General features: G+C 45.0%; 1 protein-coding gene across 5 annotated transcripts in view; it reads right to left on the bottom strand.

Annotated features, from left to right (window-relative positions):
• NSMF (NMDA receptor synaptonuclear signaling and neuronal migration factor) overlaps positions 1 to 15178 on the bottom strand; it is a 48979-nt gene that overhangs the window by 24333 nt on the left and 9468 nt on the right. For all 5 annotated transcript variants that reach the window (XM_042786707.1, XM_042786705.1, XM_042786704.1 and 2 more), the window contains exon 3: positions 3673 to 4152. In XM_042786707.1, the coding sequence (XP_042642641.1) occupies positions 3673 to 4152 (480 nt within the window). The remainder of the gene's footprint in view (positions 1 to 3672; positions 4153 to 15178) is intronic.

Genomic DNA, 15178 nt, shown 5'->3' on the forward strand with positions numbered 1-15178 from the left:
AAATCTACTGACACAAGATGTGAGATCTCAGTGGATTGGATCCCTGGGATTTGAGGCTACCAGATTTGTCACATTGCCTCACTTCCAATTTGTGGCTTCCTTGCTTAATGACTTGCCCCATGTTGCTGATCACATGTCTTGCTTCAGTCATTCAAGTTTTAAGATCATTAGCAATTATGGTATCTTAGTCATTAATATTCTGGAATTATCAAAAGGTTTTTTTTTATTATTAACTTTCATTGGCCAAAACCCAAACAAACCCTGCATGTATACTGCAAACATAATTACTACAGACCAGATATCTTACCAAATGTTTTGTACAGATCATCATCTACTACAGACTGATCCTGCTGCAATTACAGATGCAAAAAATGCTAAATGCAACTGGGGAGGCTTCCTTTGAAGTGAAGCTTCCAAGAAATCATATAGAAAGCTGTAGCAGACACTCTTCTCAGCTAACAGTTTATGTCAAGCCTTGCATAAAGGCACCCTGAGGAAATATATATGTTAAATGAAAACTGCATTCTAGTATGCTAAATATTTACGAAGTTTCTATGTCTGCTCTCCTCCAAAAAGCAGATAGATAGAGAAGAAATGCAAAGCAGCTCAGATTGTAAATGACTGACTTGTTTGAAATCTTGAACCCACAGAAGCAGTGAAGGAGAAGTTGTACGAATTCCTTTCTAGCCAACAATTCTGTACAGATTTCTCAGGGACTACGCTTCTCAAAGGACCGACATTCTCTTAATATATTTTACAGCTTTTATGCCCCTAGCTTTATTCAATGCAGAACTTATGAGCAACAGCTAATACTCTTATGAGGCTTTGCCTGGACAATCACTGGAAGCCTCCCCTCCTTTTCTGATAGACAGAAGTCAATGTAGGAAAGATATCACTCTCCTACCCACAGCACTCAACAGAGAATAATGGACCTGTGACCCTTCAGAGGTGCCTCTTTACCAGTCAGAGGTAGAACAGTAGCAGAGAAGCACCGCTGGGGACCAGGGAGCACAGCTCAGCTCCAGAGCTCATCCAGTTAATTAAAATTCAGATTATGAGTATGACTATTTTGGTTCCAGGAGCAGGTAGCACACTCCTTTTTGGCCAGGCAGAGCATCTTATTCTCCTTTCTTGCTACCATCAACTATGACAGTCAAGGAACGATGGGCCTGGGTAAGACTGGAGGAACACCACCACCATGTTTAGCATCTCCAGCCACTTGCCAGGCTGCATGAAAATCTCAGCACCTCTGTCCATGAGTGGATGTGTTTGCATCAGATGCTGGGAGCAGCACAGGAGACAACAGCTTGTGCTTCTCTGGAATGGTGTTAGGCATCATAAACTCAGCATAAAAATCCATATTAAATTATGCCAGTCTGGCCTAACTGCCATGAGTGTTGGTTTGCAGCAATAATGTGTCATGTAAATCCAAACAAAGAAAGCAGCACTGTAAAGTGAACCTCTGCGGAAATTAGTTTCTCTCTCTCATCTCCATTCATCTCTCTTCTGTCTTCTCTGCTAGCCATGCATGAAGGACATTCCAAGAAATACTTTTTGCAACCTGTGACAGTTGTGCCATTCAATTCTCGGTTCTTCTCTGAGTAACAGTGCTTGGATAGAGAGCACAAATGAGACCAAGCTGAGAAAACTTTCATTCCATGATGCCAGTGCTATGACAGGGTTTGGTCTCAGAGGCACAGTGCTGCCTGTGCAGCTGCATGTGCAAGCACTCAGAAGCCTGAGACAAGCACCGAGGGTAGCTGCTGTCTGCTTGTATGAAACACGAAACACTCATGGAGGCATCTGCAGGTTCAGCACTGCCCAGTTTGTTCCCATCTAAGTAACTGCTCCAGTATACTTTCAGAAAGGCAAATCTCCATTTCACATTGATAACTGGCCCTAACAAAAATTGCTGCCTATTTGAAAATACATATTATAAATCCCAAGGCCCAGAAACAGAACGTGACATCTCTATATAGCATTTGCTAGAACATGTTTTCCAGCAGAGGCATTTAGCGGATCCATTGGTGATCTGGAGCTTTCCTTTTGTTCCGTATCAAGTAACCTGCTTCAGTCCTACAGTATAATTTTGATTTGTTCAGGAAAGATTTTAACATAAATCCATCATCATTAGAACAGGAAATCTGCACTTTCTTCATTCGGTATACATCATGAGGCTGCAACCCACTCAACTCAGCACCCTGATCTCCACAAGACCAAGTCCCTGGGGTTGGTCATCTTCTTTCCTGAAAGGCTGCGACTAAAATGGCTTTCTTTTCTATCTTCACACAAGCTTTCTGGTTCTGTCATCATATGCAGAGCCATCTTTTAGGAAGTAAAGCGTGTATGATCATGAAACAATAAAAGGTTTCCATGCAAGAAAGCTCTTCTTCTTTTCTTGCACTTAAGCAATAAAAATAATAAAGTCTAAACCTGCACATCTAGTGTCTGATGTAAAGCCCAAAACTCACAGGGAACAAACAGAGAAACAATGCTTAAAAACTATGCATAGGAATTAGTGGGACTGTAGGTGTTCTGCACACTTGATAATAAATTATTTTCTAATTATTATTCTTTAGTATTCATCCATGTATTAATTTAGTCACAGAATTTCAAGCCTCTACGCATGAAAATATAGTCCAGAACTCAACCTTTCTGTGATTTTACCTGCCATAAATATCATTATGATTTTTACTAGAAAACTATGAACCCAAGAAAAGATGCACAGTTTGATCTCCACAGTCCTTACACTCAATTTATTTTCAAGGAGAAAACCTTGACCTCTCCTGGCTGGACATTCCACTCTAAAAGCCCTGATGAGTGTTTACATAAAAAAAATCAGACAAATTAGGTCAGACTCTTTGCCAGCCACATATACAGCTGACATGCAAAGATGGATTGCATACTAGCTTATAATTCAAAGCATACAGATTGTGACATATATTTGATTAATAGCTAAGTTTTTAAAGACAATCGGGAATTTAAAAATGTAATTTAATAATTACAAGCCCTATTCCCTGAAAATATTGAGCAAATGGATAGTGAGTGGGGAAGAAAGTCCAATACTGTATTATTTGCTAGTATTTATGGAAAGACCATGAGGTGGCAGTACGTGAGGGACCCTGCTAACTGTTTCCAGCCACACAGATGAGCATTTCAGGGATGCACCAAAGCACAGAACACTGTACCTGAGCTGAGGCTCCCTCAGAGCGCCCTGGCATGTTCACAAAGATCTCACCTGCCTCAGCACCAGAATGAGGCAGAGGAGAGAGGGTCCTGCCCTGAACTGCCTCCTGGATGAGCATAAATGTAGGTGCTTTGACACTGGCCCTGCTCTCTTGCTCTTCCTTCAACAGAAAGGGAACCCACAGAGATCAACCACACCACGCTAAATGAAGCTGGCATGAAAACCACCCAGATCGTCCACTGCTGACAAGCTAGGAAGCAGAGACAGTGGGGCTTGGATGAGCTGGCCTCCAACTGAACTCAGCTTATTTTAAACTCCCCCTTTGACAATCCATTTCCATGAATGCTGGTGCAAGGTACCAGGGCCCAATTTGAGGCACAGGGCAACAAAACTTCCACGCTGGGATAAGATGGGTGTCACCCTTCACCCCTGTGTCAGCGAGTCCCTTTGTGCCCTTCCAGCACCCAGCACTCACCCTTACTTACCAGACACTCGATCGACACTATACATCCTCTCCAGCCTTTTTCTGTGCCACCCAGTCTCGCTGGATTGGTGCTGTTCCAGGTCAAAGGAATGCTGAGAAGGGGCAGCCAGCCGGGTGCAGTTTGGGCACTCCTTGGAGCCCTGCCGGCTGCCTGGCCAGCCCTTGCAATGCCTGCTAACGCCGTGAGAGCCACCAGCACTGTGCACTTGGTGGCCGTGGTGGCATTCCTCTTGGGCAGCTCCCTTCATCACCACCAGTTCCATACTTTCGTTATCATGGTCTGACAGCATCGGCCTCTCGCCAGAGATCGTGTAGACTCGTGGCTTCGGTCCCTCGCTTGGCATCTTCTCTGCCTGCTCCTCGGAGAAGCTCCTCTCAAACTTGCCATCTGAGATGACAGAGAGCCTGCGCTTGTTCTGTGCCGCCTGCTGCATCTCAGGGGAGTCCTCCTGTCCAATGTAGGAGTCTGCTAACAGGTGATCTGAAACAAACGGCACACTTTCCTTAAAACCAAAGCACCCCAGACACCCACAAACTCAGGAAGCTTCTTGTTACTCCTGCAGAAAGGGGAATGGGGAGAGAGATATGGCAGGTTTCCCCAAGAACCTTTGCAGGTGAACGTGTGCCCATAGCCTTCTAAACCTCCAGAGGTATTGAAATTAGAGACATTTCTTAAATACACCCAATATTTTAAGCTTGCTTGGCCACCAAACAAGGCTAGAAGCAAATGCAGGTCTCATTGCACACCCTGAAAATGCTTATGAGCAAATCAGCACCTGTTCAGCTGTGCAGGCCTGTCTGCTTCAGAGGGTTTAGCCACGCAAGGGCTACTGAGCTGGTGAAAGTTTGCAGGACAAGGACCAGCACCAACTTCTCTAAGTGACAAACTCTGAGTGTTCTGTGTACCAACTTACTATTTTTTAGAACTAAAGGAAAGGGGCAAACCATCAAGGTTTTTTTTCCCCCCTTTATTTTCTGCCAGTTGGTTTGACATGAAAGAAATCACAGAAGGACTTCAGCCGGCAGCTGCGACGCAGCGCCCCGGGTTAGCAGGCCTCACCGGGCGTGCAGATGGCGACAGCACAGCCTGCGGAAGCTGTCCTGAAGGAAAATACAGCCGCTCCCTTTGTAGGGTAGGAAGATCGAAAGGAGAGAGGCCCATGAGTGCAACTATCTTTGGAGCCCACACACTGGATGAAGTGCCAGGAAATCTCAGCATTTCCATGGCAATTCCATGCATGAACCCAACAGTAGCTCCCACCCACCTGCTAATCCTTTTTTCAAGTGGCTGTTAATTACCTCTTACACTTCCCTTCAGATGGGAAGCTAGGGGACTGTTAAAAAGGCTCAGCAGGGAATGCATTATTCATGTGACTACTACCCCACAAAAAAATAAAATGACTAGTGTCCAGTACAGACAGCAGCATTTTAAAGAGAGGCAGAAAGTAAACCCAGGCCCCTAAGCCTTTACTTTATCAGATATTTAATGAACGTATTTCCTTTAGCTACCGAGTCATGACCTAGAAGAACGTGGAAAAGATCGGAGGCTTGGCTACCCTGTAGCTGCCTGTGAAGAGATGAAGGAGGAAGAGACCTATCTCAGGTCAAGTCTGATGCTGTGTGTATGACCTTTCACTGCTGCCACATTCTGCTTCCTATGAAGTGCTTTTGTGCCCCTCTGAAAAAAGCCCTCCCAAGCTGAGGACATACACTTCCAGTTTTTGAATCTGAAGCCCATCCTGGATTGTGCTCATGTTACCCAGGGCCTCTCCCCGTGCTGTTTGCAACAGCTGAACTGAACTGAGCTGGTACTGGTACAGCATGTCACCCTTATCTCATTTTTCTGCTTGAGATACAACTTCCTCCAGCACCGCTAGGAGATAAGTATGTCTCTGGCCACTCTGCTCAAGGAGTGATTGTCAGGACCGTTCAGGCTGATACAACTCTGGTTCGTTTCATTTGTCTGCTAGTGAGACCTCACAGACTCCAGATACTGCAGCTGGCAGTTGTGTGACTCCCTGAGCTGACCAGGAGCAGCTGCCTGCAGGAGTGCTACAGAAAGAGCTCTGCCTCTTGACTCTACAGCTGATGCTGTCTTTCTAGACTTCACATGAAGTCCAAAACGCATGCCCAGGTGTCGTGAAGAGTCACACACCTCACTGATACTGTCCAGGTAAAATATGAAAGACAGGCGTGGTCTCACAAACAGACTGCATAGACATCTGCACCTCCTCCAGACAGAGAGCCTGATGGACAACAAGGGCCATCACGAGAACAACTGCACGCCATTCAAGTGGAAGAAGCTGCTCTACCAGCTGTCATTCAGCTTGTCCACGGAGTCCTACCAGATGCAGGATACAGTGTCATGGACCAGCCTGTGCAGAAGGTGTTCACAGGCTCCAAAGCCTCTCTAACCACTTGTCACCCCACAAGAGGCAGCAGGCCACCACAATCATCTCCAGCAGCTCAGACGCTCTCTAAGGTGTGCTCTAGAGTGGGCATGTCTTGGGAAAACACCACCAAATGACTCTTCAAGATTTGCTGAAATCTGTGCTGGCTAATAGTGCCAAGAACACCATTTTTAAAATTAGAAACAAAGGCCAGTTCTAAGTACTCATCTCAACTTGTCAAACTTACTAATCTGTGTGGGCACAATGACACTACATGTTTCTTAAGACACCACAAAATAGTGGCTGACAGCTGCCCTCCTGTTCCTCCTGAAATGAGTATTTCTGTGGAAGACATGTAAGCGTGATTAGAGCAAACACACAGGATTGTGCACCTTTACTCACTCACTGACAGCACTGCAATTCAGAGATCTGAGAACTTCTGCACTCTGGTATTTGGGGGTAAATGGAAAAATGAGGTGCCCAAAGTATAGTACATCTGAAAATGCTGATGATCATAAATGCAGAGAGATCAATTCCAGTCTCTGTTTTATAAGCACTGAGGTCTGTTCAGCCCCCTAAAATTTACAGACAGGTAAGTAGGACATGACTGGTTTCAAGTAAGAGTCAATTCTTCATTGAAATCATGGCAGGGTTACAATTCTTGACTGGATATATTTGACATAAACTACCTGTCTGATCTAGCAGGCAAAATGCGAGGATAATCCTTTCTTCTTACCTTATCTGTCCCTTACTCAAGGTGTTTTCATGGTCGACACTAAAAAGGCCTGCCACCACACCAATATGTTTTCTCTTTGTCAAACAATGGGATAATGATTTCTTTTCATTCAATTTAGCACCTTCAGTAACTACACACTGGAGAAGCAACTTCATATGCAAAGGGAACATGAAGCTTTATTCAAGACTTCTAGTTAATAAAGAATTTATCTACAGAAAAAAAATAATCATATGGAAGGAAAATGATTCAAACACCCATCATAATGAATTATTGGCTTCTAAAAACAAACCTGCACTATTTCAGGGAGCAAGTCTGTGCTAGCATTCACACACACATGCATTCACATACACCAGCAGCCCTGAGATGTTACCAGTGACTAGTTCCCTTGTCTGTGCTTGCAGTGAGCTGGATTCCCATGCCAAAGCACTGCTCCTGCCTCCACTGTGGCATTTTTGGTTAATAGTTTTCTTCTGATGAGAAATAAATGAAGCTGGTCCAGAAATCAATGCTGAATTAAACCTGAGCCACAGTGGAGAACCAAGATACAGTAACAGGGGACTTCAGCAATAACTGGAATTGCCTTCTAAGAGTCAGCTGAAGCAGACTGCTGTTAACACCCTCTGCCTGGTTACTGCTGCTCTGTTTCATTTTCACATTGCTCTTGCCACCTCTCCCACAACCAGCTGCTCCATCAAACTGCCACACCAGCCCAGGACAGCATGACTCGGGAAGCCTGGCACAGCACCCTCCTCTCCAGCCACTCCAATGAAGCTGACCTGGTAACAACTCTGCTCTCCCACTTGTTTTCATCAACACCTTTGTCTCACACAGCTGCAAAGCTACCTTGGAGCAGACAAATCAGGTTCCTCAAATGGATTTCTTTCCATCTAAATTTGTGTTCTACATGGATTTATTGTGCTCGAGATACTTAACAGCAATATGAAGGGAAGAGGACCAACATGCTTGATCTGTAGATAGTGTGTCTATTGGTAACAGAAACATTCAAATCATATTTTCATCACTTCCCTGTCTACCTGGGCTAAGTCTAACAGCCTGTCCAGAGCCTGGGGGCTTGACAGTCCAGTCCCAAGGGACAATCCACTTCTCACTCCCCCTGTTATTTATTTAATTACATCTCTTTGGCTTCACTTGCTCCTCTCCCATATTTCTTTCTTCACCTTCCACACAGCACTGCCCACCACAGTCGTTAGGGCATGCGTATCGACAAAGACATAACCACCAGCAGAAATGACAATCTGTATGTCCTGGTTTGGACTGCAATAGAGTTAACGTTTCTTTTTGGTAACTAGAATAGTGCTGTGTTTTGGATTCAGCATGGGATTTGGTATGAGAAGAATGCTGATAGCACACTGATGTTTTCGGCTGCTGCTGAGATTTCAAGGACTCTCCAACTCCCCGTGTCCTGCCCGTGCGTAAGTGCACAGGAAGCAGGGAGTTCCTGATAATTAGGCACTTATTACTATTAGATACTTATATACATTCTTCCTCATTCAGTAACCCTAACTTGAGCTCTTGCTCTGACCAAAGTAACTAACCATAAAAGGACTTTCACATTTTCTTTCGCTGTCACATTGCTCTAGAGGAGGTAACATGCTGGGATAAGCCTCAGCTGATGGATGTGCATTTGCAATAGTGGAGAGACTCACCGAGCCAAACTCATATCCAATGCAGACTGCCTTGTAACCCCACAGGATAAGAAGTTTATAAATCAAGGCAGAATATAGTCACAAAGCATAGACAGAAGCTTAACCAAAAAAAAAAAAAAAACCAAAAAAAAAACAGTCCCAAATTTATTACTGTATTTAGCAGCCAAACTGATGATTAAAGCACCTTAGATTTAAAACCTCAGCTCCAGCATCAGAAGCAAAGTGGCAAAGGGGAATCCAGATAAACCCTATTAAAAAAATATCTGTCATCTCAGAAAAATAAATTTCATAGAAAGTTCTCGCTTCTCTGCTCCACCTCAGCTGGACCTGATGTTTATGGTACCAATTTTAAATGGAAGAACTGTTTCAATCACTGAAGATGAATGGAAAGGTTTTAGGTTTACAGTATATGGACTTGCAGCATTATTCACAGCAGTACAAATGAAGTTAATGCTTTTTTTTATTCTACATCAGTAGGAGTCCAGGTGATACCCTCAATGAGGAGAGCAGATGGGTGCACTGGCTAGAGCCCAGGGAATTGGAAAAACAGCAACATCTTTTCAAACAGCACAGCTGAGCCATTTCTTTCGCAATTTCAGTTCTGAGACCTCCCACATGCCTGCCACTGCCCCTCAGGTGTGCCAAGAGGCTGCCAGGTCCTGTTCTCCCCTGCTCCCTCTCTGAGCATGCATCAGAGCCATAGTACTAAGCTCCCCACACCACGTCAGCTTTGTCCTTCTCAATGCTAACGTACCGCAGCGTGACCCTGCCAGCACTGGGCTCCTGCCTCCAGAGACAGGCTGGCAGCCGACCCTGCTGGTTTGCAGGGTTGAAACACAGTCAAGAAATAGGCATGACAAAAATCAGGAAATTTGTTCGAAATATTGAAGCATGAGGCAGGGATATAAAACCGGAGGTACAAGAATTAAAAAAAGGTCTCAGTGGCATTTCAGTCATGCAGGCTGAACGGTTGTTATGGCATTACCCAAAGCCTGACCAAGCCAGCCCTGCCATGACTTTATCGGGCACCCTGACCCCACTGCTCTCGAGGAAGGAACATCACACGCTTCTTTGCAAAGCCACAGAGAAAAGGCAAGAGCCACTTCAGTAAGGCAGCTGCTCTGAGAAAACAGAAGGTCACTTAACTATAACAAAATGGTTCCAATTAGTCTTCTGTGCTGAAATGGGCCTAGAAAACAAACAAACTTAAGACACTGTTGACATTCTGCCTCACTGATGAGTAACCTTTTAGTCTGGCCTGTAACATTAATGTGAATAGATGAAATTGTTACTGTGAGACACGACCCAAAGGAGCAAGTGGTAGCTCCACCACTGGCCTGAGCATTTCCATGGTAACACTACGGTTTCATTCGTTTTATAAGCAAACAACATATTCCATGGCAAGTTTTAGGATACACCCACACCATACTTGTGCTGGCCAATACTGGAAGCAGCCTGAAATTCTCAGGGATAAGCCTTCACATCCCTGCTCTGTCCTGAAGTCAGGCTGCTGACAACCTGCTCCGGAGCATGGGCTCTTTCTTTCTAGAAAGGGCACCTCCAGTGCTCAAGGCCAGGCACACGCCGAGAGCTGGGCCAGACGCACTGCTGGCGTCCGTCCTGGGGACAGGGTGAACATCCTCTAGAGAAAAAGGAAGACTTGGTGCTTACCCTGAATCAGGCTCCACTGTCACAACATCGGCAAACTGAAGGTCCCTTTTAAAGCATCTTATAGCGGCAGCCTTACTTCATGGCTTCATAAAAAGCACAGCTTGCAGGTCACTTGCTTGGCCTGAAGCACCTGCAAAGACTCACACTGGAGTTTCTCAAGCCCCATGTCAGTCCCTGGCAGTGTCAGGACCCTCCTCTGTTGCACGGCTGCTGCCCTCCACACACGCTCACGCCCTCTCTTCCGAAGCAGCAGAAGCCCAAGGTACAGACACAAGCAGTTGCTTCAGTGTGGTCTCTGCAAATGGCACAGTAGCCTTGGCAAACACGTTTTTTTCCTGCCACCACAACCCATTGCTGTTTGACTTGGGGAAGCTCACAAGTGCCCTCTTCTTCCACACTCAGTGTTTTCACTGATGGATGAAACATCATGCAAAAGCAAAGACAAGATGCAAAGATGACTTCTTTTGAGCTTAAGAAGCAGCTTCTTCCAGTTTCAGGTAACTATCCCCTTTGGTCTGTACTGATACAAACCAAAGTAGCCATGCTGTTTCTGAAATAACCACAGTGAATTTGGGTCAAGACCTGCTAGGCAGCTCTGGCCCAAGGCCCATCAACTCTGCAGCACCAAGCACAGTTTATACTTGCTGGGATCTCTCCCTCTCTTGCTTCTAGAGCCTTTCACACACAGCTTGCCCAGAGCAGCCAGTCTGCAATGAGCAGACCAGTGCTGCATCCTACAGCAACAGTCCCGGCACTCCAGCAGCAGTAGCTGCCCCCTAAATAACCCAACCGAGCAAAATAGAAACAGCCTGATAAAAAAGTAACAAGAAAAAACCCAGCACAGCTCCTTTCCTTTCCTCAGCAAAGGATCCTTGTGTCTGATCAGGACTGATCATCTCATCAGGATGCATCACTGCTTCCCCAGACAGGAAATTATTTCTCAAATGCTCTGCTTGCTGTCAATTTTAATTTCACTGCCCCACACTCAAGAGTATCTTTTTCTTCTCTCAGTTCCAGTACATGGAGATAAAAAAATCTACAGCAGTATCACAGTGTGGGGCCTCTGACATCTAAGCTGGGAGAAAGGGACTCTTGGAATGTCCAGAACACCTTATGCCATGAGCTCTGGTGAGACCCTGAGTGATTATTTCTTGTATGTTTTGCTCTTCACAGCCTTTTTACACTTCCCTTTTCAAAACATTTCAATCCTTTTCCTTGTCTCTCTTCTAGGTCTGTCCCAAGGGACACTCACTCCTACACTAAAACCATGCCACAGACAAGACGGAAAGTCTTTGGAAGGTACCAGAAAGCTACGAGACTCAACAAGGACTCTGGCAACAGCCTTGCAGTGAGAATGAATGCGAACATGGGGGAGTGCTCTTCTTGGGAACCTTCCCAGACCTTCAGCCTGCATGAACAAGCCAGCAATGAACAGAGGCAGGAAGAGAGCAGGAGATGCATTACCACCTCAACACCAGCTCCCTTAACAGATCTGTGTCCTGTCAGCTGCAGCAGAGTTCAACCCTTCCTTTTCTCTAGTTCTTCAGAATACCTTAAAGATCAGGAGAAAAAAAAAATTGAGTGATCCCAAAGGCACAATTCTTTCACCCTCTGCCACAAATTCATACCCCGTCACCAGGCAGCTGCTCTGTTCAAAAGGGAAGCAAAGAGAAGAAGAATCTGTATTGCTATCATCCCTGCTGTAACCTCACAGAACGTGGTCAGATGACTCTGAGCCAAGCAATAGAGAAGAGGTAAATGTACCTCTCCAGTCACCTGGAAAAACCTCCTCCAGAATAAGACATCGAAGAGTTGCATAGGGATAGTCACGCTATATTTCTAAGCCATGAAGTTCTCAGGCCTCACATCAGGAAGAATCAGAAGTTGTAACCAACAACAAATACTCTCCCTCACCTTTTTCTCACTACATGTACTGCCTGCAGTACCCTGCAATCCTCTTTACCTCCTGCTGATGTTCAATTCCATACCCACTGCCCTAGTGAAAGAAGAGAAGCATGGACAGACTGCAATTTTATTGAAAACAGAAAGTAAACAAAGCCTTGCAAATAACTCACTCCTCACTAAAATGCTATGACACGGGAGCTGGTCCATCCTGCTGATACACAATCCCTCTGTAGTTCTTCATTACCACTCCCCAATTTCTCAAAGACATTCTGCTACACATACACACAAGCTCTCCAGAGGAGCCACCAGAAATAGACTCTGGAGTGTAAAAGTTACCACCAAAGAATAAGGACTTTGGTCAGTTGTGGAATGAGAAGCAGGTGGGATGCAAAAGCTGTTATACCATCTCCTTTCCTTGGAGTCAAGGGACTCTAAAGATAAAAAAAGTCAAACCAAAATGGACAATCCTCAGAGAACAAAGTGCAGCAGAAACGGAGTACACTGGGGCAGTCTCTGCACACATGGCACCTCCATCCAGATGGTGGGTCTCCTGTGTCAGCCTGGGGAGATACAGAGCTCCACTCTTCTGCCAAGGAGTTGAATTGGCAGGCAAAGCAGCAAAAGAACTGGCACCCCAAAGATTCACACTCACCTCATCTTCTGCATGAGAACTGTCCTCTGCAGGGAGAGAGGAGGGTTCTAGCTCCTGGATCTGCAGAAGAGGAGGATCCTGCCCTTCCCTCCTCCACTTAGGCCTCCACTGTCCCAATGATGGCTCTGCCACCTCCCTGCTCCTCAAACACCACAAGCCCTTCCCCTCACTGCGTTCATCAATGACTTTAAACCTTTCTTAAAACTTTTTTTTCTGGACTATAAACTACTGAAGTGACTTCAGGCCTGCCTCCTTCCATTCTCACTTAGGCTAGAGCCTTAATCCCAGCTGCAGTGTGCTGGCAGTGCAGGGAGCATCCATGTGTACAGCTAGGGTTATTCTAGTGGAAAGCAGGCCAATCCCACCAGTGAAGACACTCATGGTGAAATCTCAGAGTGCTATGAACAGAGACATACATTCACCGAGGACTCAATTCTTCAGTGTGCTGAGCGTTCTGGGCCTCAGCCACCAACACATGCAAGTAGGAATCTAACTAGAGAATACTGGTAGGCTCGTACAGCCGTAACACTGCCTCTCCCTGCTCTCTTCAGCCAAGCTGATGAGTTGGAGCAGATTCAGATACTTCTATATACATGCTACTTCTGCAATTTACGTAGAAGAGGCCTTTACTTTGTTTCATTGGAGTGACTGGATGAAAACTAATCATACAGCTTAAGTGCTCTGCTGAGCCAAAGGTGAAGTGTTCAGAAACTTGCAAAAGCAATACTGAGATACACAGAATTTCTGCAGGAAGGAAGGAGTTGACTTCTCTGTTATTGGACTACTGGGACGAACAAAAGGGAACCAGATTTTCTACTCTCAACATTTTTGTAAGATAGCAACCTTCCTACCATGGTTATTTATAAAGAAATGTTACAGGCTGTGTTAAATTATACACTGCAGAATTTCTAAAGATGACTTAAGAAATTATGATTCTTTTTTTCCTCTTCTATAAACATTTAGAGTAATTTCTAGGGAACTTTATTTATTTCCAAGTCAATACTTAAGGATCCCATAAGGACTGTGGTATTTCCATGTGTACCTCTTGCTGCTTGATTCATATCTGTGGCAACTAAATTCGCTTGGATTCAAATACAATCTCAAGCCTGACACACCAAGAGAGCAGTGGGCATGAGAAGGCTTCCCTGGAGAGCTTACGTATATGTTACGAGCACAGAGAAGGCTTAAGTGCTGGTCTGGGGAGTCCAACAGCGGCATATTACCCAGGAGTTGCATCAGCTCCATTTCCATGTTCTCCTTATTTACATTCAGAGAGGAACAAGCAACTAGGAGCACCCATAAGGCTGCGTAAAACAACAGCTTTGTAAGTGAGCATCAGAGAGACTCCCACTCCCTGGTTTTGACCAGGGTTCCCCAGGTCTCAGCTAACTGAACAGATCTGCAATTTCCCCTCATCTCCATCAGAGATTCTCTATCTGGCCTGACTGTGACCCCACAGGTACTATGAGGGCACTACAAAGTGAGCAGGAGGCAACACTTCTCCCTGTTGGAAAATGGGCTGGGGGACTGCAGAAAAGGACCAACAAAGGCTCCAGCTGACAGAAGCAGCTGCAAAAGCGGCCATGATATAGGACGCTTTTGCCATTCTGGGAAGCCTCCTCAGACCTGCCTGGCCTCTCTGCACTGCCTGTCCACCTCCTTCCTTCCCTCTGCCTCATAGACACTTAATCTCAGCTGCATTAAACCTCAGCCTTTTTCTACCCTTCCCTTCCTACCACTGTGGGTTGTTCTTAGACCAAATATTGTAAGTAATGTGTCACTGGAGCTTCTCATGCCTGAAAAAAAAAAAAAAGTAATCAAAGACAACTGCAGTACACTGTGTTAAAGCCCTTCCATTCACAAAGTTAGCACAATTCAGTCAATGACAACTTGAAGGTCATTAGAACAGATCCAAGACAAAAGGCAGGGACTCATTCAGCTGGCTGTTGAAGACTACTGTGATTGGGCTTGCTCTTTTAGCAAGAGGTGTTTCCTTCCTGTAGAGGTTTAAGCACACACACTAAGAGTTTACATAAAATTATAACATCACTCTACATTACATTCTATTTAATAACTTTATATCCTGAAAAACAGTTCAGCACCACAGAACAATCTGCTACTTATTCACACAGGATTTTCTGTGGATTCCACAGGATTTTCTATAGGTTTTACAGTGAATTTATTGCATGCAAAATGTTTTCTTTTCTCATAGAGAAGACACAGCTGTGTTCAAAGTCAAGCGAGTTTCTCTTGAGCTCTCTTGCCCATTAAGCAGAACTTAAAATAGCCTGACAGGGACGTCTGAAAAATTAACACACTGGCTAGCACACGCTGGTGCCCTCAACTAGACAAGGTAAATCTCATTTCAGCCCCTGTTGAAGCAAATCCAGATGTTACCTTTGCCAGCAAAGACAGATTGCTGCACATACACTAAGCATGCCAGTTAACACACTGTAACTCACCATTTTTATTTCCCAGTGAAAGCA

The sequence above is a fragment of the Tyto alba genome, unplaced genomic scaffold (assembly GCF_018691265.1).
Source record: "Tyto alba isolate M040663 unplaced genomic scaffold, T.alba_DEE_v4.0 Super-Scaffold_11, whole genome shotgun sequence".
NCBI lineage: Eukaryota > Metazoa > Chordata > Aves > Strigiformes > Tytonidae > Tyto > Tyto alba.